This window comes from Mytilus californianus, unplaced genomic scaffold (genome assembly GCF_021869535.1).
Source record: "Mytilus californianus isolate M0D057914Y unplaced genomic scaffold, xbMytCali1.0.p SCAF_8, whole genome shotgun sequence".
Taxonomy (NCBI): domain Eukaryota; kingdom Metazoa; phylum Mollusca; class Bivalvia; order Mytilida; family Mytilidae; genus Mytilus; species Mytilus californianus.
Window position 1 is genome coordinate 4187704 of NW_026262734.1, and position 19478 is coordinate 4207181.

General features: G+C 33.2%; 1 protein-coding gene across 1 annotated transcript in view; it reads left to right on the forward strand.

Moving 5' to 3' along the window:
- LOC127711845 (uncharacterized) overlaps positions 1 to 16259 on the forward strand; it is a 40270-nt gene extending 24011 nt beyond the window's left edge. Inside the window, exons 15-19 of the mRNA XM_052218009.1 lie at positions 2856 to 2987; positions 5914 to 6082; positions 8074 to 8250; positions 12156 to 12249; positions 14070 to 16259. Coding sequence (XP_052073969.1) covers positions 2856 to 2987; positions 5914 to 6082; positions 8074 to 8250; positions 12156 to 12249; positions 14070 to 14127 — 630 coding nt within the window. The 3' untranslated portion in view covers positions 14128 to 16259. The remainder of the gene's footprint in view (positions 1 to 2855; positions 2988 to 5913; positions 6083 to 8073; positions 8251 to 12155; positions 12250 to 14069) is intronic.
- Positions 16260 to 19478: the final 3219 nt, after the last annotated feature.

The following is a 19478-nucleotide window of genomic DNA, read 5'->3' on the forward strand; positions in this document are numbered from 1 at the left end:
TTACTTCCCCTTGTAGCTTGTGGTTACTGTTAACGTTAGTGGTATTAGATGTACAGAGGAATTAAAACAGTTGTTACAAACAGACTCTATACATGTATGTGGAGTAATTAAAGTTAGATCACTTGTTGGGTTACTTCCCCTTGTAGCTTGTGGTTACTGTTAACTTTAGAGGTATTAGATATACAGAGGAATTAAAACAGGTGTTACAAACAGACTCTATACATATATGTGGAGTAATTAAAGTTGGATCACTTGTTGGGTTACTTCCCCTTGTAGCTTGTGGTTACTGTTAACTTTAGTGGTATTAGATGTACAGAGGAATTAAAACAGTTGTTACAAACAGACTCTATACATGTATGTGGAGTAATTAAAGTTAGATCACTTGTTGGGTTACTTCCCCTTGTAGCTTGTGGTTACTGTTAACTTAAGAGGTATTAGATATACAGAGGAATTAGAACAGGTGTTACAAACAGACTCTATACATGTATGTGGAGTAATTAAAGTTAGATCACTTGTTGGGTTACTTCCCCTTGTAGCTTGTGGTACTGTTAACTTTAGTGGTATAAGATGTACAGAGGAATTAAAACAGGTGTTGCAAACAGACTGTATACATGTATGTAGAGTAATTAAAATTAGATCACTTGTTGGGTTACTTCCCCTTGTAGCTTGTGGTACTGTTAACTGTAATGGTATTAGATGTACAGAGGAATTAAAACAGGTGTTACAAACAGACTCTATACATGTATGTGGAGTAATTAAAGTTAGATCACTTGTTGGGTTACTTCCCCTTGTAGCTTGTGGTACTGTTAACTTTAGTGGTATTAGATGTACAGAGGAATTAAAACAGGTGTTACAAACAGACTCTATACATGTATGTGGAGTAATCAAAGTTAGATCACTTGTTGGGTTACTTCCCCTTGTAGCTTGTGGTATTAGAGGTACAGAGGAATTAAAACAGGCATTACAAACAGACTTTATACATGTATGTGGAGTAATTAAAGTTAGATCACTTGTTGGGTTACTTCCTCTTGTAGCTTGTGGTACTGTTAACTTTAGTGGTATTAGATGTACAGAGGAATTAAAACAGGTGTTACAAACAGACTCTATACATGTATGTGGAGTAATTAAAGTTAGATCACTTGTTGGGTTACTTCCCCTTGTAGCTTGTAGTACTGTTAACTTTATTGGTATTAGATGTACAGAGGAATTAAAACAGGTGTTACAAACAGACTCTATACATGTATGTGGAGTAATTAAAGTTAGATCACTTGTTGGGTTACTTCCCCTTGTAGCTTCTGGTACTGTTAACTTTAGTGGTATTAGATGTACAGAGGAATTAAAACAGGTGTTACAAACAGACTCTATACATGTATGTGGAGTAATTAAAGTTAGATCACTTGTTGGGTTACTTCACCTTGTAACTTGTGGTACTGTTAACTTTAGAGGTATAAGATGTACAGAGGAATTAAAACAGCTGTTACAAACAGACTCTATACATGTATGTGGAGTAATTAAAGTTAGATCACTTGTTGGGTTACTTCCCCTTGTAGCTTGTGGTATTAGAGGTACAGAGGAATTAAAACAGGCGTTACAAACAGACTCTATACATGTATGTGGAGTAATTAAAGTTAGATCACTTGTTGGGTTACTTCCCCTTGTAGCTTGTGGTACTGTTAACTTAAGTGGTATTAGATGTACAGAGGAATTAAAACAGGTGTTACAAACAGACTCTATACATGGATGTGGAGTAATTAAAGCTAGATCACTTGTTGGGTTACTTCCCCTAGTAGCTTGTGGTACTGTTAACTTTATTGGTATTAGATGTACAGAGGAATTAAAACAGGTGTTTCAAACTGACTCTATACATGTATGTGGAGTAATTAAAGTTAGATCACTTGTAGGGTTACTTCCCCTTGTAGCTTGTGGTACTGTTAACTTTAGTGGTATTAGATGTACAGAGGAATTAAAACAGGCATTACAAACAGACTCTATACATGTATGTGGAGTAATTATAGTTAGATCACTTGTAGGGTTACTTCCCCTTGTAGCTTGTGGTACTGTTAACTTTAGTGGTATTAGATGTACAGAGGAATTAAAACAGTTGTTACAAACAGACTCTATACATGTATGTGGAGTAATTAAAGTTAGATCACTTGTTGGGTTACTTCCCCTTGTAGCTTGTGGTACTGTTAACTTTAGTGGTATTGGATGTACAGATGAATTAAAACAGGCATTACAAACAGACTATTCTGATGTATGTACGTGTCATTGCAGATAATTGTCCACTTTGTTAAATATTTTGGATTGAAGGCAGTCTATTCCTGTTAATTTACCCTTTCCCACATTGATAGGACAGTAAATCAAATTTGGTTGTCATGTGAGATTGTGGAAAAAGACAATGTCCTGCCTAGGCCCTTTAAGCACTGCAGAATTCATCCCATTCCAACCCCATGCTTTTGGATAGAATGCTGTCCAATTGAATTTCCTGTACAAGTTCTTTCAGCTGATCACCTGCTTTCCTTGTTTTCATTGGCAATGTCAAATATAGGAGGAACCAGTTCAAGGAAAAATCAAAATGTCGTCCTTGCTAAAACTTGATTGCAAAAAAGACCTATTTCTTTCTTGAGATTTTTTGGGGAAGAAAACTTTGAAATCATCTGAAATCCTATACTGCTGGTTATTTAAAAAATCATTAAATAGTTTCAAGGAGTGTTACTGTATTCCTTTCTGTGCTTTACAACTTGCCTTATCTTATCCCACTGTGCTATCAAAAAATCTTGTGTAGAACTGAAATTATTTAGATATTAAATCCAAATTCCTATATTATGTTGTTAATATTTATCTATTTTTTGTAGATAATGAAGAAATCAGAAAACGACACCTATTTTCTGACTTGTGTACCCCTTCAACGTTTGGGAAATTTACAAGAAGTTTTGTTTGATGAAGAGGAGTTTCTTTCTAAATTTGGAATAAGGTCACTTTCTAAGGTAAGTTTTATTATGTTGACATCCTGTGAAATAAGAAGGTGTGACGTTGAAGCCCTGTGAGAAATAAGAAGTTTTGGTATGTGATGTTGGCGCCCTGTGAGAAATAAGAAGTTTTGGTATGTGATGTTGTCAACCTGTGAAAAATAAGAAGTTTTGGTATGTGATGTTGACGCCCTGTGAGAAATAAGAAGTTTTGGTATGTGATGTTGGCACCCTGTGAGAAATAAGAAGTTTTGGTATGTGATGTTGTCACCCTGTGAAAAATAAGAAGTTTTGGTATGTGATATTGACACCCTTTGAGAAATTAGAAGATGTGGTATTTGATGTTGTCACCCTATGAGAAACATGAAGATGTGGTATGTGATGTTGACACCCTGTGAGAATTAAAAGATGTGGTATGTGATGTCGATGTTGACATTCTGTGAGAAATAAGATGTGGTATGTGATGTTGACACTTTGTGAGAAATAAGAAAATATGGTGAGTGATGTTGACACCCTGTGAGAAATAAGAAGATGAGTTATGTGATGTTGACACTCTGAGAAATAAGAAGATATGGTATGTTATGGTGATGACCTGTGAGAAATAAGAATATATTGTATGTGATGTTGACACCCTGTGAGAAATAAAAAGATGTGGAATGTGATATTGACACCCTGTGTGAAATAATAAGATGTGGTATGTGATGCTGACACCCTGTGAAAAATAAGAAGATCTTGTATGTTATGTTGACACCCTGTGAGAAATAAGAAGATATTGTGTGTGATGTTGACATCCTGTGAGAAATAAGAAGATGTGGTATGTGATGTTGACACCCTGTGAGAAATAAGATGTGGTATGTGATATTGACACCCTGTGAGAAATAAGAAGATTTGGTATGTTATGGTGACACCCTGTGAGAAATATAAGAAGATGTGGTATGTGATGTTGACACCCTGTGAGAAATAATAAGATGTGGTATGTGATGGTGACACCTTGTGAGAAATAAGAAAATGTGGAATGTGATATTGACACCCTGTGGGAAATAAGAAGATTTGGTATGTCATGGTGACACCCTGTGAGAAATAAAATAAGAAGATGTGGTATGTGATGTTGACACCCTGTGAGAAATAAGAAGATGTGGTATGTGATGTCGATGTTGAAACTATGAGAAATAAGAAGATTTGGTATGTGATGTTGACACCCTGTGAGAAATAAGAAGATGTGGTATGTGATGTTGACACCCTATGAGAAATAAGAAGATTTGGTATGTGATGTTGACGTCCTGTGAAAAATAAGAAGATGTGGTATGTGATGTCGATGTTGACACTGTTAGAAATAAGAAGATGTTGTATGTGATGTTGTCACCCTTTGAGAAACAAAAAGATGTTGTATGTGATGTTGACACCCTGTGAGAAATAAAAGATTTGGTATGTGATGTTGACACCCTGTGAGAAATAAGAAGATCTTGTATGTGATGTTGACACCCTGTGAGAAACACGAAGATATTGTGTGTGATGTTGACATCCTCTGAAAAAGAAGATGTGATGTTGACGCCTTGTGAGAAATAATAAGATGTGGTCTGTGATGTTGACACCCTGTGAGAAATAAGAAGATGTGGTATGTGATGTTGACACCCTGTGAGAAAAAGATGTGGTATGTGATATTGACACCCTGTGAGAAATAAGAAGTTTGGTATGTTATGGTGACACCCTGTGAGAAATAAAATAAGAAGATGTGGTATGTGATGGTGACACCATGTGAGAAATAATAAGATGTGGTATGTGATGGTGACACCTTGTGAGAAATAAGAAGATGTGGTATGTTATTGTGACACCCTGTGAAAAATAAAATTAGAAGATTTGGTATGTTATGGTGACACCCTGTGAGAAATAAGAAGATTTGGTATGTTATGGTGACACCCTGTGAGAAATAAAATAAGATGTGGTATGTGATGTTGACACCCTGTGAGAAAAAAGAAGATGTGGTATGTGATGTCGATGTTGACACTCTGTGAGAAATAAGAAGATTTGGTATGTGATGTTGACACCCTGTGAGAAATAAGAAGATGTGGTATGTGATGTTGACACCCTGTGAGAAATAAGAAGATTTGGTATGTGATGATGACGTCCTGTGAAAAATAAGAAGATGTGGTATGTGATGTCAATGTTGACACTCTGTGAGAAATAAGAAGATGTTGTATGTGATGTTGACACCCTGTGAGAAATAAGAAGATGTGGTATGTGATATTTACACCCAGTGAGAAATTAGAAGATTTGGTATGTTATGGTGACACCCTGTGAGAAATGAAATAAGAAGATGTGGTATGTGATGTTGACACCCTGTGAGAAAAAAGAAAATGTGGTATGTGATGTCGATGTTGACACTCTGTGAGAAATAAGAAGATTGTTATGTGGTGTTGACTCCCTGTGAGAAATAAGAAGATGTGGTATGTGATGTTGACACCCTGTGAGAAATAAGAAGATTTGGTATGTGATGATGACGTCCTGTGAAAAAAAAAAAGATGTGGTATGTGATGTCGATGTTGACACTTTGTGAGATATAAGAAGATGGTTTATGTGATGTTGACACCCTGTGAGAAATAAGAAGATGTGGTATGTGATGTTGTTGACACCCTGTGAGAAATAAGAAGATTTGGTATGTGATGTTGAGACCCTGTGAGAAATAATAAGTTTTGGTATATGATGTTGGCACCTTGTGAGATATAAGAAGATGTGGTATGTGATGTTGACATCCTGTGAGAAATAAGAAGATTTGGTATGTGATGTTGACACCCCATGAGAACATAACTGCGATTCTTCTAAATCCATAATGTTAAGACTCACATGTATTATTTTTTAAGATTTACATTAAAGACAACATATATAACTTCCTGTTTTTCAGATTTCACAGTAAAGACAAGATCTATTAACACTTCCTGCTTTTCAGATTCACAGTAAAGATGACATATTAACACTTCCTGTTAGAAAGAAAACAACAGAGAATACAGAAACTTTTGCACTTACTGCAAATTACACCTTACATTATGCTCCTTGTGAGGCAGATAGTAAAATAATGGGTGGAAATAGTAACTGGAGAGGTCCTATATGGATGTGTGGTAAGCTTGGTCAAAATGTTCTATTATTGCTGTTCTATTTGATGTTACTACTTCGTTGTCACTCAAACAACATAATTGTCATGGCCTTCTTTCTGTATGATTTGATTAATGGATGTAATAATTTGTTATTGAAGAAAAATTGATATATTATGAATGTTTTTTGTTTTGGAATAATTTTTCCTTGCTTTTATATTTTTAAAATTTTAAAAATACCAATTAAAATTGAGAATGGAAATGGGGAATGTGTCAAAGAGACAACAACCCGACCATAGAGCAGACAACAGCTGAAGGCCACCAATGGGTTTTCAATGCAGACAGAAACTCCCGCATCCGGAGGCGTCCTTCAGCAGGCCCCTAAACAAATATGTATACTAGTTCAGTGATAATGGACGTCATACTAAACTCCAAATTATACACAAGAAACTAAAATTAAAAATGATACAAGACTAACAAAGGCCAGAGGCTCCTGACTTGGGACAGGCGCAAAAATGCGGCAGGGTTAAACATGTTTTTTGAGATCTCAACCCTCCCCCTATACCTCTAGCCAATGTAGAAAAAACAAATGTACAACAGTACGCACAGTAAAACTCAGTCTAAGAGAAGTCCGTGTCCGATGTCAGAATAGGAAACAAAAGAAAATAAACAAAATGACAAAAATACATAAATAACAACAGACTACTAGCAGTTACTGACATGTCATCTCCAGACCTCAATTAAACTGATTAAAAGATTATGTCTTCATCATATGAAAATCAAGTACAATCCCTCCCGTTAGGGGTTTAGTATCATACCATCATAAAATATATGAAAAGAACATAACCCGTGTCATGCCAACAACTGGTTTTAGAATAAATATGTTTAATTCCGATGCAAAGACCCTATAAGTGAATCAATATTAAAGCCAAAATATGCAATCTTTAATGACTTGACAACAGTATCGTAATTATATCCCTTCTTAATAAGTCTGTTTAAAGGTTTTGTTAGCTTTTGAGGTGAATACTGACATTTTTGTGCTTTGTAAAGAATATTACAAAAAAGATTGGATGTGAAATACCCGAACGTATAAGATGTCTGCATGTTGAGTTATATTTACGAATGATGTCCTTATACCGATGATAAAATTTAGTAAATGTATGGACTAGTTTATGATATCGAAAACCCTGGTGTAATAATTTTTCAGTAATACATAAATTTCTCTCGCTAAAATCTAATATGTTGTTACATACACGAGCGAATCGTACAAGTTGAGATATATAAACACCATAAGATGGTGACAAGGGAACGTCACCATCTAAAAATGGATAATTGACGATAGGTAATGAAAAATCATCTCTTTTATCGTAAATTTTTGTATTAAGCTTCCCCGTTAAGGATATAGATATCAAGATCGAGGAAAGGACAGTGGTCATTGTTAGTATTAGCTTTATTTAAAGTAAGTTCAACAGGATAAATTTCTTTAGTATACATACTGAAGTCGTCATTATTGAGAGCCAATATGTCATCCAAATATCTAAAAGTATTGTTAAATTTTTGTATCAGATGTTGTTTCGATGGGTCTTTGCTGATTTTAGTCATAAATTGTAACTCATAACAATACAAAAACAGGTCCGCAATAAGTGGTGCACAGTTAGTCCCCATTGGAATTCTGATATACGGAATCTCCAAAGCGAACAAAAATGTTATCAAGTAAAAATTCAAGGGCAGATATAGTATCAAAGCATGTCCAATTGACATAGCTCTTTTGTTTGTTGCTACTAAAAAATGACATATGTGATTTCCTCTTACTCATGAATTCTATCGAAAAATAATTATTATTCAACATTAACATTTTCTGAATTTTATCATAATTGTCATTTCAGAGACTAATGACAAATTGCACTATTTATTATAAATTTCCCTTTATAATTTATTGAGCAATATAATATTTGATTTCCTACTTCTCACGAATTTAACCCAAAGCAAAACCTATAATCACATTTTCTGATTTCCAGCAAACTACATACTACTAGATGCCTTAGAGAAGATCCATTCAGGCCTTGGTAGTAGACTTACAATCCAGCATCCTGCTCATCAATCTAAAATCAGTCTAGACCTAGCTGTCAAAGATGTCTGTAAAAGATTAGTGTCAATGTTTCTACCAGATTCCTCAGGGGCTAGACCTTTACATGGTACGTATACAATGATGACAAGTGTTATCTCCAGACCTTTACTTCCCTTTTAGTCAGAGATGGTGATATTCTGATTTTTTTTATTGTATTTCAATTACATTGTGAAGTAAAGAATTGAATGGTGTTTTTATAAGTTTTAAAATATAACGATATTGCATTTTGTATTATGAGCAGTCAACCAATTGACATACTCATTGATACTGATATTACTCAAAAATCTGTTTGAAAATGTTCAGGCTTTTCTTGAAATCATACTTGGAATTATTTACTTTTTTGCTTGGAATAATTTTTGAAGAATAACAATTTTTTCGGAAAGACGGACACTAAGAGATGCATCGTTTTATCTCAATGTTTTTGAGATAAATTCACACAAAACCATCATGATGAAAATAAATGATTTTTTTTTAAACTCAATGTAAATAACCAACAGTGGTGAAAATTAAAATTGACCATAAATACTAAATTGCATATAAAACCAAAAAATTAATTGTTTGTAGAAAAAGTCTATCCTAAGTTGCTTTGTTGACTGTTAAATTTTATATTAAAGATATTTGTGCATTAATATCCTCATATACTGATATGTTAATTGGAAATGCAATGTAGAATTATCATTTCCATGTCATTATAATTGAAAAATGTCTAAATCATCTGATGTTGTTAGCCTTTCCTGAAAAGTAATATGTTTGATTATAAAAGAGGGGCGAAAGATATGGAATTTGATGAGACTGTCATACAAGTGAGAGGTTTAGCTAGCTATAAAACCAGGTTTAATCCACCATTTTCTACATAAGAAAATGCCTGTACCAAGTCAGGAATATGACAGGTGTTATCCATTCGTTTGATGTGTTCGAGCTTTTGATTTTGCCATTTGATTAGAGACTTTCCGTTTTGAATTTTCCTCGGAGTTCAGTATTTTTGTGATTTTACTTTATACATAGAGGGACATTCAAACTCATATGTCGAAAATAAACAGACAACGCCATGGCTAAAAAAGAAAAGACCAATAGACAAACAATAGCACACAAAACACAACATACAAACTAAAGACTGAGCAACACGAACCCCACCAAAAACTAGGAGTGATATTTAATTCTGGATGTAACACATCATCTGATTGGCTGAAAGTGTTTTGTCTGTCCTCTCATAGACATAATTTTGTCATGTGACCATGATGTCACTATCGTTTTTTTTTAAAGTTTACTCCTTACTAATGGAATTTAGAATTTAATTATAAGGAATGACTAATATTTTTTCTGTGGATTTGAAATGTAGTGCACACTTTTAAATAACCCGCTATACGGGTTATTCAGTGTGCACCACATTTTGAAGGTTATTTGTTCATAGACAGAAAAAATATTACAGTCATTCCTTAATTATCCGAAAAACTATTTTTGATGGATAAATACTTAAAAAGCAAAAGTGATCAGTAAGAAAAGATTTACGAATAAGTTGTACAATCACGTAATTGTCTAGCCACCCCTTTATTGAAGTTACTGCCATTTGATAATGATTTTTACCATTTTGTTGCATTTTTTACCTTAAATCTGAATAACTGTTATAGATAGATAGAAACTTAAATATGCCAAGAGATCAGCGAGACTTGATTAGTCATATAGCTGGAATCATTAGTCAACTCCTTGTAGGAGGACATCTTAAATGACGATTTTTTTACCGATCTTTTTCATTTTTGACTACTTAAAAACAATAAAAGATAGATAGACACTTTAGAAAAAATGATAAGCAAATAGGTAAAATTTTGCTGAAATTGTTGGTTTACTCTGTTTTTGAGTGATTACCTTAATTGATATTTTGCATTGTTTTTTGTGATTTGGGCAAAAAAGAAAAAAATAGATAGAAACTGTAAACAGAAGAAATTATAAGCCATACAAGATCTACAAAAAAAACCATTCTATTCTAGTCCACAGTGTTAGAGCGAAAATTGAGACATTCATTTGTATTAAGGTGGACATGTTTCAGCTGATACAAATTATAAAACACATTTGGGCAATGAACAAATCCATCAGGTTTGAGCAAAGAAAATAGTCAGACACGTTTGTGGGAAGTGAAATTGACCATATTTGGGTGATGTGTGTGATTTTAAGGAAACATTTGAGCCAGACCTGGGGTAATTAAAAATGTAATTGTAATTAGCTGTAATTAATTACAATTTTGAAAGTAATTCAATGTATTGTGTAATTTTTGCAATGTAATTATGAATTACTTTTCAATTACTTTGAATTACATTCAAATGATTGCATGGATATTTTTTTTTTCAAATTGGCTTTTCTGATGCAACTTGTAAATTTTTTTTTTTCTTCATTTAGTATGGACTTGGTGCTTTCATTTTTCTTAATACTTTTTAAAAATTTATCATAATGAAAAAAGTATGACATTCCTCAAGATATTTTATTAACCATTATAGCATGTATAATAATAATCTTTATTTGTATTTAATTCATTAATTTTTTCACATGTTTACATAAAAAAATTTAAAAATAAAAACAATACCAATTTATTTGCATACAATTTGTATATAAGTTGTTCTAACAATTAACAATAATCCTAGCGTCAGGTTATTCCTTTCACTTAACTAATTATTAAGTACAAATTTGTCCCTTGATTAAAATACCAAAGGCAATGCATTTTTGACCATAATTACACCTTATGTAAGAATCCTGGGTTTTGATTGGATGATAGCCAGTGTATTTTTCACCAATTTACTGTTATCAAATGAATATCGTTCATTTTTTAACGCCGCCAGGGTATATGCAAAAAGGATATGCCTTTTTTACCTACTCTGCCATGGTATTTGCCAAAAAATACTCTATCCGACTGGACGCTTGTAACGTCACGATCATCAATGCGTTTTTGAAATGTTAACATTCGGTGTAATTAAACAGATATAGCATGTTCTTGAGGGGTATTACTCTCGACTGGTATTTTTCGCAAATACCCCTCCTTAACATGATATATCTGTTCATAATATTTATATGTTAAAATCTGTTCAGATGGACATGATGGATATTATTTAAACACCTTTTGCAAAATTTTAAATACAACAGTAAAGACATACAAGAATGGAGTCCAATATACTTGATAGTTTTGACACATCATAAAACAAGTCTTGAAAATGCTACCATTACGCTTCTGTAATAAATGGAGGCTTTAAAGTTACTTCATATTTCACATGAGGTACATAAGAAAACCTTTAAATTATAAATTAACATTTTTAGTAGCTCTAAACTTGAAATTTTAAGAAAAAATTCTTAAGAATAAAAAATATATTAATCTTGATCTTTATATAATATATATATATATGTAAATCTTTATAAATTGTTCCCCTATAAAAAAATAAAAATGCAATCAAATAATCAGCATTGAAAATCTAATGGTGATTAAATGTAACAATGACGTTAGAAATTTGAAAACTATTTTTTTATAAATGATTCTTGAACAAATGTTTTCATTGTAAAAAAGTGAACGTACCCATTGTACCAGTATACATGTACATATATACAAGTTTCATTCTATTCTAGCCTGTTGTCATATTCATGATTTTATTCTAAATGATATAGCTCTTACATGTCTTTGGATAAAAGTAATTGAAATGTAATTAATTACATTAGCAATGTAATTGTAATGTAATTAATTACATTTGACAATCAGTGGAATTGTGATGTAATTAATTACATTTAAAAATCAATGTAATTGAAATGTAATTAATTACTTTGGCATGTAATTGACCCCAGTTCTGGTTTGAACATAATGGATGTGTATGACAGAGACAGTCATTTTTTAGGGGAAGAACAAGTTAGAGATTTTCATGCCTATTTTGTAGCAAGTTACATAAAGTTCACAAAGAACTCTTGGAAAGATCATTTAACTTTATTATGAATATTTTGTAGGAGATTACAAACAGTTCACACAGGACTCCTGGAAGAATCTAATACTGTATTATGAATATTTTCATGCAGATAGTGGGCGAGGATGTGGGGCAAGGTAAAATAGAACAGGTCTATCATTGTCTGGGTCAATGATAAAGATAAATTAAAAAAAAAGACTCCCGAACAATTTATTATACCCCATGCAACGAAGTTGTGGAGGGTATAATGTTTTTCACCCATCCGTCCGTCTGTCCATCAGTCCTGTTCTTGTCATCGCAGCTCCTCTGAAACCGCACAACAGAATTTCATGAAACTTTGTATATAATAAGGACATACTATGTAGATGTGCATATCAACAGGAAATTATGATTCAATTTTTTTTCAAGGAGTTATGCCCCTTTAACTTAGAATATTGGCCAGTCCTGTTCTTGTCATTGCAGCTCCTCTGAAACCACACAACAGAATTTCATGATACTTTGTAGATAATAAGAACATACTATGTAGATGTGCATATCGACAGGAAATTATGATTCAATTTTTTTTCTAGGAGTTATGCCCCTTTAACTTAGAATATTGGCCAGTCCTGTTCTTGTCATCGCAACTCCTCTTAAAACTGCACAGCAGAATTTCATGAAACTTTGTAGATAATAAGGACATACTATGTAGATGTGCATATGGACAGGAAATTGCAATTCAAATTTTTTTCTAGGAGTGATGCCCCTTTTACTTAGAATTTTGTCAAAAAATATACTTTGTCATCGCAACTCCTCTGAAGCCACACAATAGAATTTCATGATACTTTGTAGAAAATAAGAACATACTATGTAGATGTACATATCGACAGGAAATTACGATTCAAATTTTTTTTCTAGGAGTTATGCTCCTTTAACTTAAAATTTTGGCCAAAATATACTTTGTCATCACAAGTCCTCTGAAACCATTCAACAGAATGTCATGAAACTTTGTAGATAATAAGGACATACTATGTAGATGTGCATATCGACAGGAAATTATGATTCAATTTTTTTTTCTAGGAGTTATGCCCCTTTGAACTCTTTTGTAAAGTTATGAGTCTTTGAACTTAAGAATCTGGTGATATTTTGTTTGTCCAGTGACAATGTGGGGGCGTGGGGTATGTGAGCGTGCTCACTAAGGTTCTTTAATTAGAGACAAATCTTGCAAAATACACTCGTACATGTTTTAAGTCAAAATATAGTATGTTGTGTACAGTTTTACTGTTATTCAATTTAAAAAGTAATTTGAATCCTGTAGTTCAATGTACATTCTCCATGCACACTGAACACTAATTGACTATTTCAACAGATACATGTTCTTATCTGACACCAATGGACGAATTTTAACCAATCTTGAGCTGACTGATCCTCCATGCTTGACTGCCATGGTTAAAAATAGAAAATAAGTGCTTGTCAATATCTGACAACCCATAATAGGTAGACGTAATCTAATGTTGCAGAACATTTTTCTAAAAGAGAACATCTATTTATCAATTATCTTAAAAAACTGTAATACATTTATATCATGTATAGATACTGTTACCAGCTAAATTTATTAACAAGAAAGATTTTTACTTTAAATGTCAAAATTTGTCCATTTTTGAATATATTTTTTTTATATATTCTTAGAAACTTGAAAGGATGTAGAAAAAAAAACAGCAAAAGTTATTAACTAGATAAGATCTACAAATAGCCATCATAACTAGATGCAAAAAAAAGGTGGCATATTTCTTTAAGGTTAGCAATTCAGGTTCTTAGGAGTCTCTTGATTGTCTTGCAAGAACAATATTAATGACAATGTTCATGAATTTATATGTATCAAATGAACCTTTGAGAATTGATTGAGTCAGAAGAAGAGTAAAATATTACATGCTTCATCTAATAAATGTTTCCCTAAATGTTCTTTGTTTTCGTATTTCAGTCACCAGACAGGATGGACAGCATTGATTACAGAAATATTATACAAACTTTACAGTTGAATAGAAGACATTTTCTTCCCCTTGTAGACAACTGTATATATATACCCTGCTTCTACCAGACTGACATGATGAGCCTGGTTTGTAATTTTCTATATTACAAAGTAACAGTCTATAGAAAGACCAGTCATCCTACTGCATTCAATATTGTGGAACCAACCAGTTTGTTTTCCTTGTGCCTAAATGATCTAGTCTAGATACTGAATACAAATGCTGATTATTTATAAAAGGAGATGTTTCAATAATTCAGCTCTTCTCCATAATAGATCTCTGCTGCTATACATTCAGGCATTAATATACCCATCATAGATCAGCTGAATATAAGGACTCAATTATTCAGGTTACCAATTTACTTAGCGACCAAAAGACATTTGAAATCCAAAAGTTGTCAACAATAAACAAGAGGACAAGTAAGAAATGACATAAGTAATGTCCAGGCTTCCCATTTGGGATAAACATAATACTGGAGTTCAAATCTCTCATATATTTGTTAATTTCTGTTACTTCATTTAAAGAAGTTGTTGGTTTTGTAAAAGAATCAAATTATTGTGAAATTTGATGAGGGTAGTTACTGTACTAGAAAATTACCCTTTAGCTTGTTAGTTCCTCCCTAATCTCATGAAAATCATATAAACATACCTATTTTTATGCCTCCGCTGTAGCGGTGGGGGAATTAAGTTTTACCCTTGTCCGTCTGTGCGTACGTACGTCCCAAAATTGGTTTCCGTTCTCTAACTTGAGTTTGCCTCAACCAAATGTTATGAAACTTATACACAATGCTTATTACCACAAAACACAGATCAAGTTTAAATTTTGGTGGTGTCACTTTAACCATTCTAGAGTTATGCCCTTTATAAATGGAAAAATTGCAGAATTTTTAGTTTCCGTTCTCTAACTTAAATTAGCCTCAACTAAATGTTATGAAACTTATACACAATGCTTATTACCACAAAACACAGATCAAGTTTGAATTTTGGTGGCATCACTTAAACCGTTCTAGAGTTATGCCCCTTTATAAATGGTAAAATTGCAAAATTTTATTTTATTCTAAATATCAAGTAATTTTAAAATTGGAGTTATCTTCCTTTGTCCATGATTATAGTTGAATAAACTAAGATCAATGCTTTATACAATGCAATGTTTAATTTTGACTTCCACTGTTAAAACATAGATCAAGTTGAATTTGGGAAGTGTCACTTTAACCATTATTGAGTTATGCCCCTTTATAAATCAAAAGATTGCAAAATTTTTAGTTTCCATTCTGTTACTTAAGTTTGCCCCAACCAAACATTATGAAACCTATACACAATATTCATTACCACAAAATAAAGATCAAGTACAAATTTTTTTTTCCGTTTTCTAACTTTAGTTTGCCTCAACCAAATGTTATGAAACTTATACACAATGCTTATTACTACATAATACAGATTAAGTACGAAATTTGGTGGCGACACTTTTACCATTCTTGAGTTATGTCCCTTTATAAACATAAAAAATTGCTGAATTTTTCGTTTCTGTTCTCTAACTTTTTTTTGTCTCAACCAAATGTTTTAAAACTTATACACAACCGTTCTAGAGTTATGCATGTTTACAAATAGAAAAATTGCTGCATTTTTAGGCAGTTAAGCTGCCTTATGCTACCACCCTAGATTTGTGTTCTTCCCGCTGAATGGTGTAAAAAGTGCTATTGTTATTATCTAGCTGGTTAATATGTTATTAATAACTAATTGGGCACTTTTTTCATACTTTCAATTCTGGAATACAAAAAATATGACCAGAAAAACCTTAAATGATCGTCGAACCACCCAAAATTTTTGAAGTTGCACATAAGAAATAGTGCTCAATAGAAATCCGTACATAGTTTATTATCCCATGTGCTTTTGGCTAAGATGTCAAAGAACAATTGTATGAAATATTTCATCGCCGAAAGTCTCTAATTACAAGTCGTTTACATTTCCCAAATGGCAAACAGCGCAGGAATATTGTTCATGTACACCAAATGTCTATGATAGAGGAAATAAAGTTATACATAGTAGTCTAAGTTGGCGGTAATTTTAACTTACCCGAAACGTAAGCTAGTAAGTATTCTGATGTTATAAAGTAAGTTTTGTTTATCATGATCTTTTTTTCGATTAAGAAGAATTCCTTTCTATTATTAAATTATTCCGTTCATCGCTCATCACTGAACTTGCCAAATAAAGTTGTTGTTGTTTTGTGAATGACAAAGATGAAAATCAACGTTGATGGGATGTTTTAAGAAATGTGGACAACTCGTCCCCGAAACCAGTCGGACTGAGTCCACTCGGACTGTCTAAGAAGACAACTCGGACCGCTTGTCAGATTTACTTAGGGTTTCATAAAATGTTAGACAAACATGTATAGCGGAGCCATCAATCTTTTGTTTGTGCCTTGGGGTCTATTTAGGGGTATTTGAGGGGCCTAAAGAAGGGAGGGGTTAACTATAGAACCCTATGGGATTTTATTTTTTTTCAATTTTCAAATGACTATTACTTGAAAACAGTAAGTGATAGACACACACGGTCTTCAGTAATAATGACAGGGCAATAGAACAAATCAAATAAAATATAGGGTGAGTCCCTGGGTTCATCCCACCCCCTTCAATTTGAAAATGTGCTTTTATCTTGTAAACGGTTGCGATCCCCACCCCTAAACCATAATATATACTTGTATGGGACAATAAAACAAATCAAATAAAAATTTGGGGGAATCCCCAGCGTCACCCCATCCCCTTCTGTTTGAGAAATTGTAAAAGGTCGAGATCCCCACCCCTACTGCATATATATATTCTTGTATGGAACAGTAAAACAAATCAAAATGAAAGATAGGGGAGTCCACAGGGGTCACCCCACCCCACCCCCCCCCCCCCCCCCCCCCCCCCCCCCCCGCGGCCCCTTGTTTTTTGAAAACTTGTAAACGGTCACGATCCCCACCCTAAACAGTATATATTCATATATGGGACAAGATAACAAATCAAATGAAATATAGAGAGAGTCCCAGTGGTCACCCCATCCCTTTCTTTTTGAAAACTTGTAAACGGTCGAGATCCCAAACCCTGCACCATATATATTCTTGTATGGGACAATAAAACTAATCAAATGAAATATGGGGGGGGGGTCCACAGGTGTCACCCCCACCCCTTCTCTTTGAAAACTTGTCAACGGTCGAAATCCCCACCCCTAAACCATATATATTCATTTATGGGACAATAAAAATAATCAAATGAAATATGGGGGGGGGGTCCACAGGTGTCACCCCCACCCCCCTTATTTTTGAAAACTTGTAAACAGTCGAGATCCCCACCCCTAAACCATATATATTCATTTATGGGACAATAAAACATCAAATGAAATATAGGGGGAGTCCACGGGGGTCACCCCCACCCCCCTTATTTTTGAAAACTTGTAAACAGTTTTCATAATTACGTTTGCCTTGGTTTTTGGTTAACTGCCTATAGCGCTTACAGTGCTTTGATTAGTTTCTGTTCTGTACTTAAGTTAGCCTCAACTAAATGTTATGAGACTTACACACAATGCTTATTACCACAAAACTCAGATCAAGTTCATATTTGGGTAGTGTCACTTTTACCATTTTTCATTTATGTCCCTTTATAACTATATGATATGCAAGCGGGGGCATCATCTGTGTCCACATGTGGACACTATCCACATTTATTTACCTGGCAACTGATACTTGTTTGCCTTTAATATTTTTTATTTGAAAATATATACAATATTTTTCCATTTTTAATTAACTGTTAGCATGTAATTTAACACTTTTATTTTTGATTTTTATTATTCTGATGTATTGTTTAATGTTAGAAAACAAGTTTCAAGTTTTATCTATATGTTTTAATACAAAATTATACAGATTTTAATGCTTAGTTATGCTGTTGATTATAGTAAACATTGATATAGTGCTTGGAATAATATAATGTAATATCTGTTTTATCAAAAATGTATATAACCACAATTCTTACTTCATGAATGCCAGTTTAGGCACAGCTCATTTTTAGATCGCCTGGCTAACTGGGCAAGATAAATTTTAAAGTCACTTTGTATCCGTAATCGTCCATCAATAATTGATCATTTTGTCAAAAAGATCAATAAGAACCAAATTTAATGGCCATAATCATCCTTAGGATATTTACTTAAAAAAATGTGTCAGATAGTCCTGCCTGACAAGGATGAAAATAAGCATTATTTACATTATAGATAAAGAAATAGTCTAATCAGCAAAACTTCAGAAAGTCAAGATCGACCATCTGTTATTTTGACCAAAATTGTTTGACAACTCTTTATAGCCTTGCAGGAGATTTTGCTTAAAGTGGCAATTTTTTGCTTATCATCTTGAAATTATTATAGATAATAAAGAAAAATTTTGATCAGGACAAGATTAATGAATAGGTTAACAAAATTGTCAGTTAACTCGTTTTATGAGTTACTGCCCTTTTAGAGTGATTTTTATGCATTTATTGAATTTTTGGAGAAAACAATAGTAGATAAAACAAAATGTATGCAGCAAAAATTATCAGCATCACAAGATCTACAAATAAGTCTGGTCAATTCCTTATAGGAGTTATTGCCCTTTTATGACAAGATTTTCCCAATTGTTAGCTCACCTAATCCTAAGGGTCAGAGAGAGCTTTTGTCATCACTTTGCTTACTTTGTATGTGGTCGTCCCTTGTCCTTTAACTTTTACAGAAAAATCTGATGGGGGCAGAAAAGTTCAATATGATGAGATCTAGCTAATGTCTATTGATATCAAAACTGTCAGACGACTTCTTATAGGAGTGATTACCCTTAAACGACGAATTTGGTTTTTTTTAATTGCCTATTATCTCGAATATTATAAAAGATAGATAGAAAGTTTAAATAGCTAAATTGATCAGCAAGACAATTTCTACAACTAAGTCAAGATAAGCAAAATTGTTAGTCGACTCCTTATTGAAGTTATTGCCCTTTGATGACATTTTTTTCTGTATTAATGCATATTTGCCTATTATCTCCAAAACTATAATAGATAGGTAAAAAAAATATAATAGCAAAAATGACAGAAAGAAAAATCTATTTAATCTAACAGTTTTTGACGTAAGTTATTGCCTTTTAATGACCATTTTCCCAATTTTTGCATAATTACCTATCATCTTGAAAGCTATAATAGATAGCTGGAAATTTGAAGTAGAAAAAATGATCATCAAGACATAAACCATCTTGATATGGTAGTTATTCTCTCAATTATAGTTTTTGGCGAGCCTGCGACTTTTGTTGCAGAAAGCTCGATATAGGGATAGTGATCTGGTGGCTACGGCGGCGGCAGTGTTAGCTTACTTCTT